Genomic DNA, 12,335 nt, shown 5'->3' on the forward strand with positions numbered 1-12,335 from the left:
ATCATAGCAATAAAGGTGAAAGGTGAGGAAAGTGTTTTATTCTAGATATATTTTAAAGGTAGAGCTGATGGAACTTACTTAGAGGGTATTGACTGATGAAGTAATCTAAGAAATTTTTTTATTTTCAAAGGAAAAACATCCTATTGAAAAACTCAGATGCGACACATAGTAGCAACAAAGGGAAGGAGAGCCCTTCCCTGTTCTGTACAGAGTTCTGTATATCCTTCAAGAGGATGGTGAGAGCCATGGCACTCTGACAGGCTTCTCCTTTTCTAGGATTTTATTTTAAAGGGGCCAGACTGTCTACGGCCATACTACACTGAACAAGCCCAATTCCGTCTGATCTCGGAAGCTAAGCAGGGTCAGGCCTGGTTCATACTTGGATGGGAGACCAGCTAGGAAGACCAGGTGCTGTAGGCGTAAAAAATAAAAAATAAAGGATCATAAGCTGACAAGGTCCTTGCAATCTGTGAGGTCAACCAAGGGTTGCCTAGCCTAAAAATAGATAGATAGATAGATAGATAGATAGATAGATAGATAGATAGATAGATAGATATAAAAAAACAAAGGTACCAGACTTTCCCGCTACATAAGTGAAGTCAACCTCCATCAGTATGCATGCTGGACTGCTTGAGAATTTGATCTTGGCTAAATCAAAATGGAAAGGTCTATAAGTCTAACTCAAGGTTAAAGAGAAAGTATGAACTAAATTTTATGTAATGGTGGCTTTATATACATATTTTCCAAGCAGCTGTTACAAAGTTTTACCCTAAATGACCAAAATATTTAACTATATCTTTGTATATTTGCTAGACTTTAAAGCCTTGTTGACTCATCTGGATATTACATAAACCTACAAGAATTTTTAGGAATGCTATTCAGAATATCTAAATAGCTTACACGTATTAACATAGTATGTTCACTTTTAGATATGCAGCCAAATAAAAACCACACACAAAAAAAGGGTTACAGCATCCTCAATTAGGAAAATAAAGGAGACGTCAGTCTTCTATTACATCAAAGAAGTAGCTTGAGCAGAAATTCATATAGCTTTTTATATTATTTGCCAACTTAGTTATTATAGAGCATGTTTACAGTTTCATGAAAACATTAATAAGAATTAGTACTGAAACTACATGAGAATTTACAGCCAAACATAGAATTAGGTTGTATGGTACTAAGCTATTGAAAAAAAATAATATTTTTTTTAGCACACATTTTGTACTGGGACAGAAAATATTTTATTGTGTATAATTTTCCCAACTACTAGCTTACTAAATTCAGATTTAAAAAATTTAAACAGACATTAAACCAATTTTAAGTGTAACTATTTTGATTTTAAGAACTATATTTTCCTTATACAACCAATTCAGGCTCAGTTTTGATAGTTTAAAATATATAGAAAAGAAAAAACTCCTATAGTTCCATTGATTAATATATTTAGACCCATAGAGTATAGGCCAAAAAAATCCAGTATTTTAAAACAACTCTGATACAAACTAATATCACAGATATTCTTTTGTGTATGTCTTAATCACTGATGCCTTGTACTTGCTGAAAATTACTCACTTATTTTAGTACAAAATTCCTTTTAAATTCCTTGAATGTTCTAGAGTCTACAGCTATTTCTTTAGGAAACTTCATATGATTACTGTAACACATTCTTAATTGTTATATTATAAAAATTTGGTATATTATAAAAATCACTCTGGGAGAACAAATTAACACCAAAGAAAACCTTTATTTTTTAGGTTACAAAATAGAAAATATACTGTATTTTTATTCACTTATGTAATTCAGAGAAAATTCTGGGTCAAACTTAAATAAACTTCTGATTAGAAGATTACATCAATCAGGATTCTGAGTTGGCTCCCTTAATATTGTAGTAACATAATCTCTCTCTTTCTGTCCCTCTCTCCTTCTCACTCTCAGTCTCTGGTCTCCTTCTCCTCTTCCTCCCCCTCTCCATCTTCCTATCCCTCCTCCCTCTCTCTGAACATATATCCAAGCCTTTGCTCTTTCTCTGATTTTCTGCCTCTTGAGTAACTGCTTAGATTATTTTTGTGTGTGGACATTTATTTAATGACCCCCTGTAAGTCAAGCAAAATCAACTCAAGAGGAAAGATTCCTTTACTTACAACATTTTTTTCTGATTGTAATTCACTTAAGAAAAAAATTAAAATGTTACTAAAATATGTAACTGAATAGTAAGCTTCCTATAGTGCTACCTCCAGAGATAAATACTATTGAAAGTACACTGTATCTGCTTCCAGACATTTGCACACATTGTGGAGTGTGTGTGTGTGTGTGTGTGTGTGAACATAAATGGGATCAAGGTACATACATTCTAATTCATAACTTGCTTTTTTCAGTTAATAATACATTCTTGCAGCAATAATTATTTTTTAGGAGAGACAAAAGGTAGCACATATAGGAAAGTGCCAGGAGTCTAGAAGAACAAATCACAAAAGAGAAATAATATGACCTGGTATCTTCAGGGAAAACTTTCTACAGGGGGTGCTGCCTATACTGAAAGGGAAGGAGTTAAATTATCAGGGGAGGGAATGGCTAGCACTGTAATGTGGGAGGGGCAGGGGACAGTAAAAACAAGGCAGATGTGACAAAGGATGACATGAGTAAAGCAAAGACTATGTTACGTTTTAGTGAAAACAATGTCTGCCTACATAGAATGGGCCAGATTATGTCTGTGTTTGGAAACCAGGCATTTGATCTTCATTTTGATGCAGTGATTATCTGAGAGCCATTTGTGTCAGTTTATGATTCAGAGGAATGAAAGATGGTGGGGAGGGGGCAGGGGCGGAGGAGGGCCTACTATTTATAAGGTCTTACTAAGTGTAAAGGCCTTTACTCTGTTTTTATTTAAAGCTTTGTACCCAGATGGGTTGGGAGAGTTAAAATTTAGAAGGAACCAGCTAGGAACCTGTTGCAGTAATCCAAGCCCAAAATGATGAGCTTTGCAGTGGGCATAAAGGCAGGGAAAAAATCTACCAAATGTTTTGGGGGAGACTCTTGGGTAGGGGAATCTACTAAAATACCAACCCAGCAAGCAGAACAAGCACTCACCTGGGTGGGCACTGACTGGGTTGCCTCTGCAGTGATCTAGGTAAACTCTTTAACTTTTCTGGACCTCAGCTTCCTTGTTTACAGTGAGCTGAGGATACGGTTTCTAAGTTTGTTCAGGATTCTGTGGTGTTTACTGATCTCTAAGTATCCGTCTGCAAATAGACCACAACATACATGATCTTGCGTAAACATTCCATAATTCACATATCGTCTGTTGCTGGATGCTGCAGCCCACCACTCCTTTTGAAATTTCCAAGTTCAGCAACCAATTTCTCTCAAACATGAAGTAGTTGGTAGCTTACCATTGGCATTTTGCCTTTTCCATGCAGAAAAGACTTTGCATTTCAATTGTAAGACTTCTAAGCGTAATCAAAATATGATTTAAAAAAAAAAAAACTGAGGTGGAAGTGAGAGCAGATAAACTTTCATCTTGGTTTAAAAGTTATGTTCTGTGATTCTGCATTACTGAAGAAAGATAAATGTCATATGTCTTGAGAAGCCGCCAAGAGATATGCCAGCACGTAGCTTCTATAACTATTACATATGCTTCAGTGAAAGCATGTGGAGAATTTAAATGAAACTGCATGCTGCATAAGTAATCCAGCCTCATACCTCAGACTGGTATAGGCAGGGGCAAATGTTGATTGTCATTGCTGCAAGTAGTTTTCAAAGACACATCCAATTTCACATTTATTGAAATCAAAACTTTTCACTGAAAATTTAAATTAACAAATATATACTGAGGGTCTGTTGTGTTCAAAGTTTTAAACAAACAAATTATACTAGGTACTGCATCTGTAGAGATATTTGCTTCCCTGTTTTCATTTAGGTAGGACCCAAAAATGAGTTTATTTGGCATGGAATTCTGCCTTCTAAGTTTGTTTTACAGTAACCAGAAAAAGCTGTAACTTCTTGGTAGTGAGATGAGTGACAATTAAGCATAACTATTCTCTTTTACATTTTAAAAAGCCATTCCAGTTAAATTTTAAAATATTGTTGAGTGGAAAATTTTAAGAGTAATTTTTCAAAAGTAGTTTTTCCATGTATGCCCCTATATGGTAATACTTGCTGTATTGTAATACTAGTAAAGTTCAATTTCAGAAAAGCTTGTGTATGTAGCATATTTTTATGAGTGTTCAAGAGCACTGTTGATACTTTAAGAAACTAAGGACTGGGTAGACTTGACAGATTAAATAGAAGACGAACTGGACTTGCAGATACAAGAGCATGACTAATCCAAAGATGACCTTACATTCATGTGGCAGTCTGAGATCAGAAAAGCATTGTGTAATTTGAGAATGTTCAGTATGAATAAAAGCTATTATAAACCTACTGTGATTATTCAGTGAGATACCTCAGACTAGGTCATTTAGGACCAAGTTTTCCATGTAGCTTTGCCTCTTTATTAACTATATGCTTTAATTTTTTTTACTTCTCTAAATTTCAGTGTCCTCAACTAGAATTTGAAGCTATTAAAACTGTTTATCTTAGAGGTTATTGTGTTGCTCTATGTAAATAGTAGGCATTGTTATTCTGATCATGCTTTTTCACTAGGCTTATGATGTTTCCCCCTTACATCTTTTTCCAGAGATTTCTTACAGTACCAGGAATAGAAAAGGACAGCCAATGTACATGTTAATGTGGAATGGAATAAGTAATCCGAATAGAGGCAGAAGGGAAAGTGGAATTAGGACAACACAGGAAATAAATCCAAACTTACTTAATAGTTGGCAATGTCTTGATTTTTTTAATGGGTCTTTGGTTTAAAAAAAATAAAAGCTGCCTACCCTCTCTGGAATTCATACAATTTGATTACAGATATTACAGTTTCTGATTTCAGATCAACCAGCAAGGATTTATATGCATTTCTTTTGCCTCAGCCTATCGATCCATCTGCCCAGTCATTCGGCTAGCCAGCAAACATTTACTGAGGCCCAGGGAAGTCCAAGCTAAACATTGGCCAACACTGAGATCATAGAAGCAAAACATAGTTACTGTTTTTAAAGAACACAGAGTCTATGAAGGTTAAGTATATACTGCTTTTACCAGGATTTAAGGTGTTAGTATAAAGGACAGGAGATAATATAATCAGATGTTGAATGATTTGGATCCTTTTATAAGGCCAAATTTGTCTCTTTCTTTTGGTTATTTGAAACAGTTGATGGGGAAGAGAGAGGAGTAAACAAAAATTAGTATGATGCGCATATCTGAATCACTCTCATCATCATCTTCACATCCCAGTTAGTGTCTCTGATTTCATGTTGAGCTTACTTGACCATGCTTTGAATAGCGTGCATGCCTTTTCATGACAGGGCTCACACAGAAAATGATAATATTTTTATGCGAAACCAAGATAAATAAACAAGGCAATGTATACCTTTTGGGATTCTGTGCCCACCCCCTTGTGTGGCATCCAGAAGGTTGGGGAGAAACAGTATCTCTACACACTTGTGGTAGGTTTGCAGCACAGCAGTCCGCTATCGCGTACATTACAGTTTGTACACTCTGCACTAGATTATCTCCAGGTTGTGCGTTTTGTGCTGACCCCAGACCTCACTAATTTGATTTTCTCATGAACAATTTAGACATGTTAATTATAGTGACTATATGATACATTTTAGTAATACAATGTGTAGAGTTTAGAGGATTCCAAAGAAAATTATTGAAGTAAAAAATTATTGTAGGTTGAAGATAGCTTTTTATAATGAAAATAGGCCAGTTCAGGAATTGGAAGTCCTAGGTTTCAGTTCTAACTTGGTCATTTTTGACAAGTCACTTGTCTCTGAACCTCAGTTCCCTTATCTTTAAAATGAGAGTGATTGAACAAGATAAACTTTAAGTTACCCTCTATCTCTAATATGCCGTCATTTTGTACTGCCTATAAATCTTTGATTTGGAGTCAACTGCTTTGCACTGAGTGTTTGCTGTGTGCTAGACTCTTAGTAAATGGCTTCCTATGCATGCCCCAGGGCCAGCTTCATGGGATCTAAGGTTCCTGCTTAGATGCTAGAGAAACTGGAATCAAAGAAAGATGCTTAATGAAGAAAAAAGAACAGGCATTGAGGAGGGCTTCTAAAAGGAATGAAGGTAGCTAACAGTAATGTAAAGGCCTTCAACATCTTTTAAATGTAGTCAGATGATAGGCTTTGCGATTGAAAATCTTCCAACTAGCTATACACCTCATTTAATTAAAGCTGACAACATGGCAAAGTTAAACTCTTAGGGTTAAGTTTTCCTGACTTTCATTTCTAGAAATACCTATCACAGATATATCAACTATCTGAGCATATATGTAAAAGTCAAATCTTGATTGTCCTACTTGGTGGAAGAAAAGTTAGTGTTAAGAATCCCGTTAGGAACTTTCTGTCTTCAGATAATCTGTCTTCAGATTATCTAAATTCTTTCAGTCTAGCATGTGTTGGTTGGATGAGGCTGCCTAGCTGAAGAGTAGCAAAGAAGACCTGTAGTAATAGATTGTCAAGGACTGGCTGCATTATGGTGATAGTCATTTGCCTTTATTGTAGACTAAAATGGTAGCATTTGTTCATTCCACAAATATTTTATTATTTAACATGTGTCAGTTATTTCCTAGGAGCTAAAAATTCAAACTTGAGAGGTCCCTGCTATAGTCAGAATCAGACAGACAAATGGACTAACTGACAGGCACAATACAGTGTTAGCAGTCTTAGAAGTGCTTTTAATAAACAGATTAGTAACTGATTTGTTATGTTCAAAGCACATAAATTCACCCTTCCGTACTTCCTATTTTCCATTAGCAAAAAAAAAAAAAAAAAATTCATGTACCAGATACACTAAAAAAGGACAAATCTAAATTATGCATTCACATACCAAAAAAATACTTTCTAAGTACATAAAAATTCACCCAATAATACACCATTAAGAAAACATGATGTTTCGGATATATACAGAAGAGGATTCATATGCACATACATATGTATGTATGTGTATAATACACACATAATATACATATGTGTGTGTAATATTTACTTGTACATGTTCAAAAAGGATACTTGAACCTAAAGGGTAAATAAAAATGTTTAAAATAAACAAATCAAGAGGATTTTGTATCAGCACATATGTGTGTTTGTATGTGTGGGGGAGATTTAGGAAGGAAAGAAGGGAGGGAGGAAGGGGTGGAAGAGAAGAAAGGGAAAAAATACTCAGTGATCTTAGAAGGAACCACAGTAGTTAGTAAATTTTACCTTACTTCCCACCTCCCATCTATATCTTTTCTGTATTGAGCTGCAGCTAGTGTATCATTATTCATTTCATCAACTGATATATCATTGGAATTCAGTTGACTACTTACCCAAATCAAACAAAATGAAAAAATAATAATTTTAGTTTAAAAAAATATAAAAATATCCACAGACGTTATAAGTGGTACTTATGGACTCCAACAACCGTGATAAAGAAAACTTGCTGAAAGTCCTTCCAAAGCAGAAAAAAAATTAAAATCTCAGGGAATTTTTTCCTTTACTGGCCAGAAATTCATTCCAAGAAGTACCAGCCTGTCTCATTTCAAAATGCTTCCCTCGCCAAGGAAGCGGAAGCGGTCGTATTCTTTCCCACCAAACTGTGGGCGAATTATAATTATCCTACCTCGTGTGGGACAATGAAGCAGCAAACATCTGCTGTACTGAATCAGAAACCCACGAATGAAGCTGTACCAAACTGTGAATCATACCTGGACTCAGATGAAAGGATTTGTGTTGTGTTTACCTTTTTCTTTATTTTCTTTGCAATTTAAAATATGGATTTGTTAGCTCTGGCTCCATGTTCAAACTGAAGGGAAATACATGGATTCCATTCTTTGACTCCTATTTTAATATTTAAAAATCTCACCTTTAAGGCAAATGGACAGTAATCATTAACAATTTGATTTGTTATCTCCTCACAGTTTCTTTAAAAGGATGGTACAGTTAAGAAAATTTAGAAGTGCACAATCTATGAAGCAGGATCCTTTAGTTTTTTCCTTCTGCTATAATGGCGGTAACAGGAATGGAACATGGCATTTTAAACTTTATTTCCAAGAGAAACAAACTTCAAAACTACTGTTACTTATAATTTTATGTATCATGGTATTTATGGCAGTTCTAAACTGTTTACCTAGAGTTAGGAAAGGAAAATGGAACTTCAATTCTAAGTTTTAGCTGTGAAAACATATATTCGTCTACTTGCTTTTTAAAAAAAATTCGTGTCTTTTTATTTTTATCTATTAGAGAGCAGAAAGACAAACTCGAATTATGGATTCAGCTCAATATGCAGAATTCTGTGAAAGTCGACAATTAAGTTTCTGTAAGTAAGCATTTAACTTTGCTTCATTATATGTTTAAGAGATTATGAGTTACAGATATAGTAAAGTATGACACAATCTCTGTTCCTTAGAAATGGGTGAATTTAGTATATGTAACAGAACTGTTACAGGAACAGCCCCTGCATTGTAGGGGTGCCCATAAAAGATTTTACCCCACTCTTACTGTTTTGCAATTAATAGGAGTTTTAAAGGGTGTGAGTAATACACAGAGAGCCATGTTAATTATTCACATTACTTTTAGTTAGAAAAAATCCATTTTTCCTAATATTCCCGTTTTACTTTCTTTCCCAGTGTCTTAGTCATATTCACACTATTATTGCTGATTATACTTGACCCAGAATGGACTCGTAGTACAATCATGACATTTAAAAGCCCCTCATATGTATTCATAAATAACAAATTTTTCATTTATTTATGCATACTCATATTACCACAGAGGAACATATCAATAATCTCTTCCATCTTTGTCTGTAACCTCCTGCTGTGGCACGCATTCGGTGTTAGCCAAATTCATTAGTCCATGCTCTTGTAATACTAATAACCACGTGGTAAAATGAGTGCTGTCCCATCACTGCACACAGGCTTACTAAAAGTACACTAAGGCTCATGATAAATAGTGGGCTCAATTGTATAGCAGCACATCCTTACAGCAAGAGTTCAGTAATGACTAAAACTTTCAGGGTAAAGGTCAAAGAGCATGTGTGATGAAAAGTCCAGCTACAAGTCTGACAAAGTAGCACATGACCCCGCTCTGAGGGATTATAGACACAATGGTGTCTTTAAACGAAAAGCTATTATGTGGTCACAATAACAATGTATTTGATTTGGAAAAAGAAAATGAGAGCTTCATTTATAGATCATAAAGTGCAAATAAATGACACATTTCAAATAGTGCCCCATGTAAATGTCAGTAAAATATAGGAAAACATGTTTTGGAAGATTTTTTTCCTAACTAAATATACTTTGCAGTCTGACTAACAATTTGGCATCATACATCTGTGAAGCATTAAGTAAATGACACTTCAGATCATGGCAATTTCAGCAAATGAGAGGTTTTTGTATTGTAATTTTTAGGTTTAAAAATGGCATTCAAGTCTTTTATAAGTATAAATCTGCAGTTTATAAAGTAACATTTAGTGCTATTGAACTATTTTTTTTAAATCATATTTTAAATTTAATTCACTTAAAGGAACAGAAGTGCTATTTGACACTAAAACCATATAGTTATTAAAATTTTCTAATACATCTTTTATTTGAAAAGCAGATTTTTAATAACTCAGTTTTTGTAAGAATAATAAACTGTAACAGATAAAAACTGATATTTTCCCTTTGTAAAATAATTATAGTATAAACTGTATATTATGCTTAAATTTTTCTTTAAAGAAGAAAGATTTGGTCATTTAAAAATATTTCTCTAAGCACCTGTAGGTGCTTCATTTTGAAACCTTAGTGGGAAAATCTATTTTGTGTTTGGGAATGCTTAATCCACATGGGTCAGCAAATTCAGAATTGATACCCACGCTGGTCAGAGTGTTAGGCTCATTTCATTCCTCTTCTTCCGATAAATTACCAGGCTGTAGGAATTGTGATCTAGTCATATATCTTTCTAAATAGTTGATAATAGCATTCACTAATTGGGACTTCTGGTGCATTTTAAAATAACAAGTCTATAAGTTTATAGGCTGAGGGTAAGTTGTAGAATCGGGACATTGGTCAAATTCACCAGTCTTTTCTTTTATATTTATATAAGTCAGAGAGTCATTTCCCTCAAAGTCTTTAAAGCTTTAATCTAGTTACAATTTGGAAACCTTTTTGCAATCCTTTTCTTTCAACTTGTTTTATATGTGAATTTTGTAAACAAATATCTCGATTTTCTTTTTAGTCAATCTGAAAGTCTCTTTATTTTAATTGATGAATTTAATTTTAATGTATTCAATTACTTATACATTTGGGTTTATATACACTGTCTTATTTTGTGTTTTAAATTTACTGTGCTTTTTTTTTTGCTTCTCCTCTTTTTATTCATTTGATTAGATTGAGTTTTTTCCATTCCATTGTTCCCTAGTCATTTCATATATATTCTATTTATTATTTTAGTTGCTATCCTTAATTTTTTAATATACATCACGGACTTAAAAATTTAAAGTTGATCAATAGTAAACTTTTCTTCTTAGCCGAAGTTTGTTTTTCCCAGGGCTTTGTAAGTGGTTAAAGTTCTCATTTTTGTCTTAAAAATGTCTTTATTCTGCCCTCATATTTCAATGATAGTTTAGTTGGGTAGAAAAATTTTAGGCTAGTAGTTATTTGTTAAAATATGATTTTGTTATCTCTGTTTGTGGTAAGAATTCTGCTGTCTACTTGTTCTATATTTTCTCTGTAGGAGATACTAAGAGAATGAAGATACATTGCCTCCAGGTCCTCTGTTACTTGGGGAAATGAACAGACTGGTGATCAGTAGCTGACCAATAAATATTTATAGAAGGAAAGAAAAAAGGAACCTGTATTCTTAAAGGTCCCAGAGAAAACTATGCCCTCTGAGGAGGACTATTCTCAAATAGTCTTAACCCAGAGAACAGTGGTTTTGAGAAGGTTAAAATAGCAGAAGATTTCTTCAGACTGGAATAAGCATTACACAGGGTTCTGAGGGAAGGATCAGGAATGGAAAGACTGGTGAAAGGGGGTGAGGCAGAAATAATGTAATAGTATACAGGGATGAGAGAATGGAAAATTGGGAGAAACTTGAATTTTACTAGTGATCATTGATGAGAAGGATACAAGAATGTATAAGAATTAAGTAACCTTAAATTTCCATATAGAATCCTGTCCGAAGTTGTTTTAATTCCAGCACAGGCCAGAAACCCAGATAGTGTCAGAAAGCTAATAATCCTAGGAGATTTTGACCTTTATTCAGGATTCTATTTAAATTGTCGATCAGTTTCCAGGATATATTGAGAAGAGGGGTGAAGGAAAAGGAACTCATTCATTCTGATGCCCCTTCACTTCTCAATGGAAACAATCTATCATGACTAGGGATGTCTGTACCTCGTTTTCTGGAACCAACAATGTCTTAAAAGGTTCTATCTCTGAAGGTATCCTGTTCCAGGTGACAGGAAGAGAATTAACTCAGAATCTTTTCTTGTTGCTGAAATAGCAGTAACTCAAGTAAGTTTATGGGACCTCTGTGCATCTTTTTGATGTATAGAAACGTTTAGAGCCTAACCTTCTACTGAAGAAATATCTTTCATCTATTTGTTTGTTCATTCACCCATTTCTTCTAGAAATATTTTTTGTGAGTCTTCTAATGTCAGCACTATTCTTGATGCTGGGGATACAGTGGTGGCCACGTGATCGTTGTCCCTACATTTTCAGTACTTAAAATCTAGTGAGAAAGCTACTAATTTCTTTACTTAGGCAGACAGATCTGACGGAATACTAAGAACTATCCTTACTCTCGCTTTTAAAATAAATTGTTTATTCCCTCTCCCTCATAGTCACAAAATATCTGTTTCTGTGTTCCTAACAATCTGTCAAAGGGAGAAATGAATAAGGTACATTTTATTGATCTTGCCAAATTGCTGTCTGTTAACTTTAACTTCAGAAGTATTCCACAGATGTTAAACAAGTGTTTGTGAGCTATTGCAGCTTACTAGTTAGATGGAATGTGGCATGTCAGAGAGCATTTAGAAGATTGGTTACTTTAGGGAGATAGCTTTAAGGGGGATTATCATAATTCTGCCACAGCTGACAACTTTGGATGTGCGTTTCGATAGCAGGACTTAAGGTCTTCTGTGATTTATTTAGAAAAAAACTCTTCTGTATGTGGAATCCATGAAGATTGTATCCATAAGGATCAAAACATCATGCCTTAAGTTACTGTTAAGTGTTTTATAGACCTGCGGGACCAGATTAATCA

General features: G+C 34.4%; 1 protein-coding gene and 1 pseudogene across 6 annotated transcripts in view; both read left to right on the forward strand.

The window, feature by feature from the left end:
* SUPT3H (SPT3 homolog, SAGA and STAGA complex component) overlaps positions 1-12,335 on the forward strand; it is a 418,239-nt gene that overhangs the window by 312,803 nt on the left and 93,101 nt on the right. For all 6 annotated transcript variants that reach the window (XM_039854247.1, XM_039854251.1, XM_039854248.1 and 3 more), the window contains one exon: positions 8,328-8,403. In XM_039854247.1, coding sequence (XP_039710181.1) covers positions 8,328-8,403 — 76 coding nt within the window. The remainder of the gene's footprint in view (positions 1-8,327; positions 8,404-12,335) is intronic.
* LOC120596381 (uncharacterized) lies at positions 302-420 on the forward strand (annotated as a pseudogene).

This window comes from Pteropus medius, unplaced genomic scaffold (assembly GCF_902729225.1).
Source record: "Pteropus medius unplaced genomic scaffold, Ma_sr-lr_union100, whole genome shotgun sequence".
NCBI lineage: Eukaryota > Metazoa > Chordata > Mammalia > Chiroptera > Pteropodidae > Pteropus > Pteropus medius.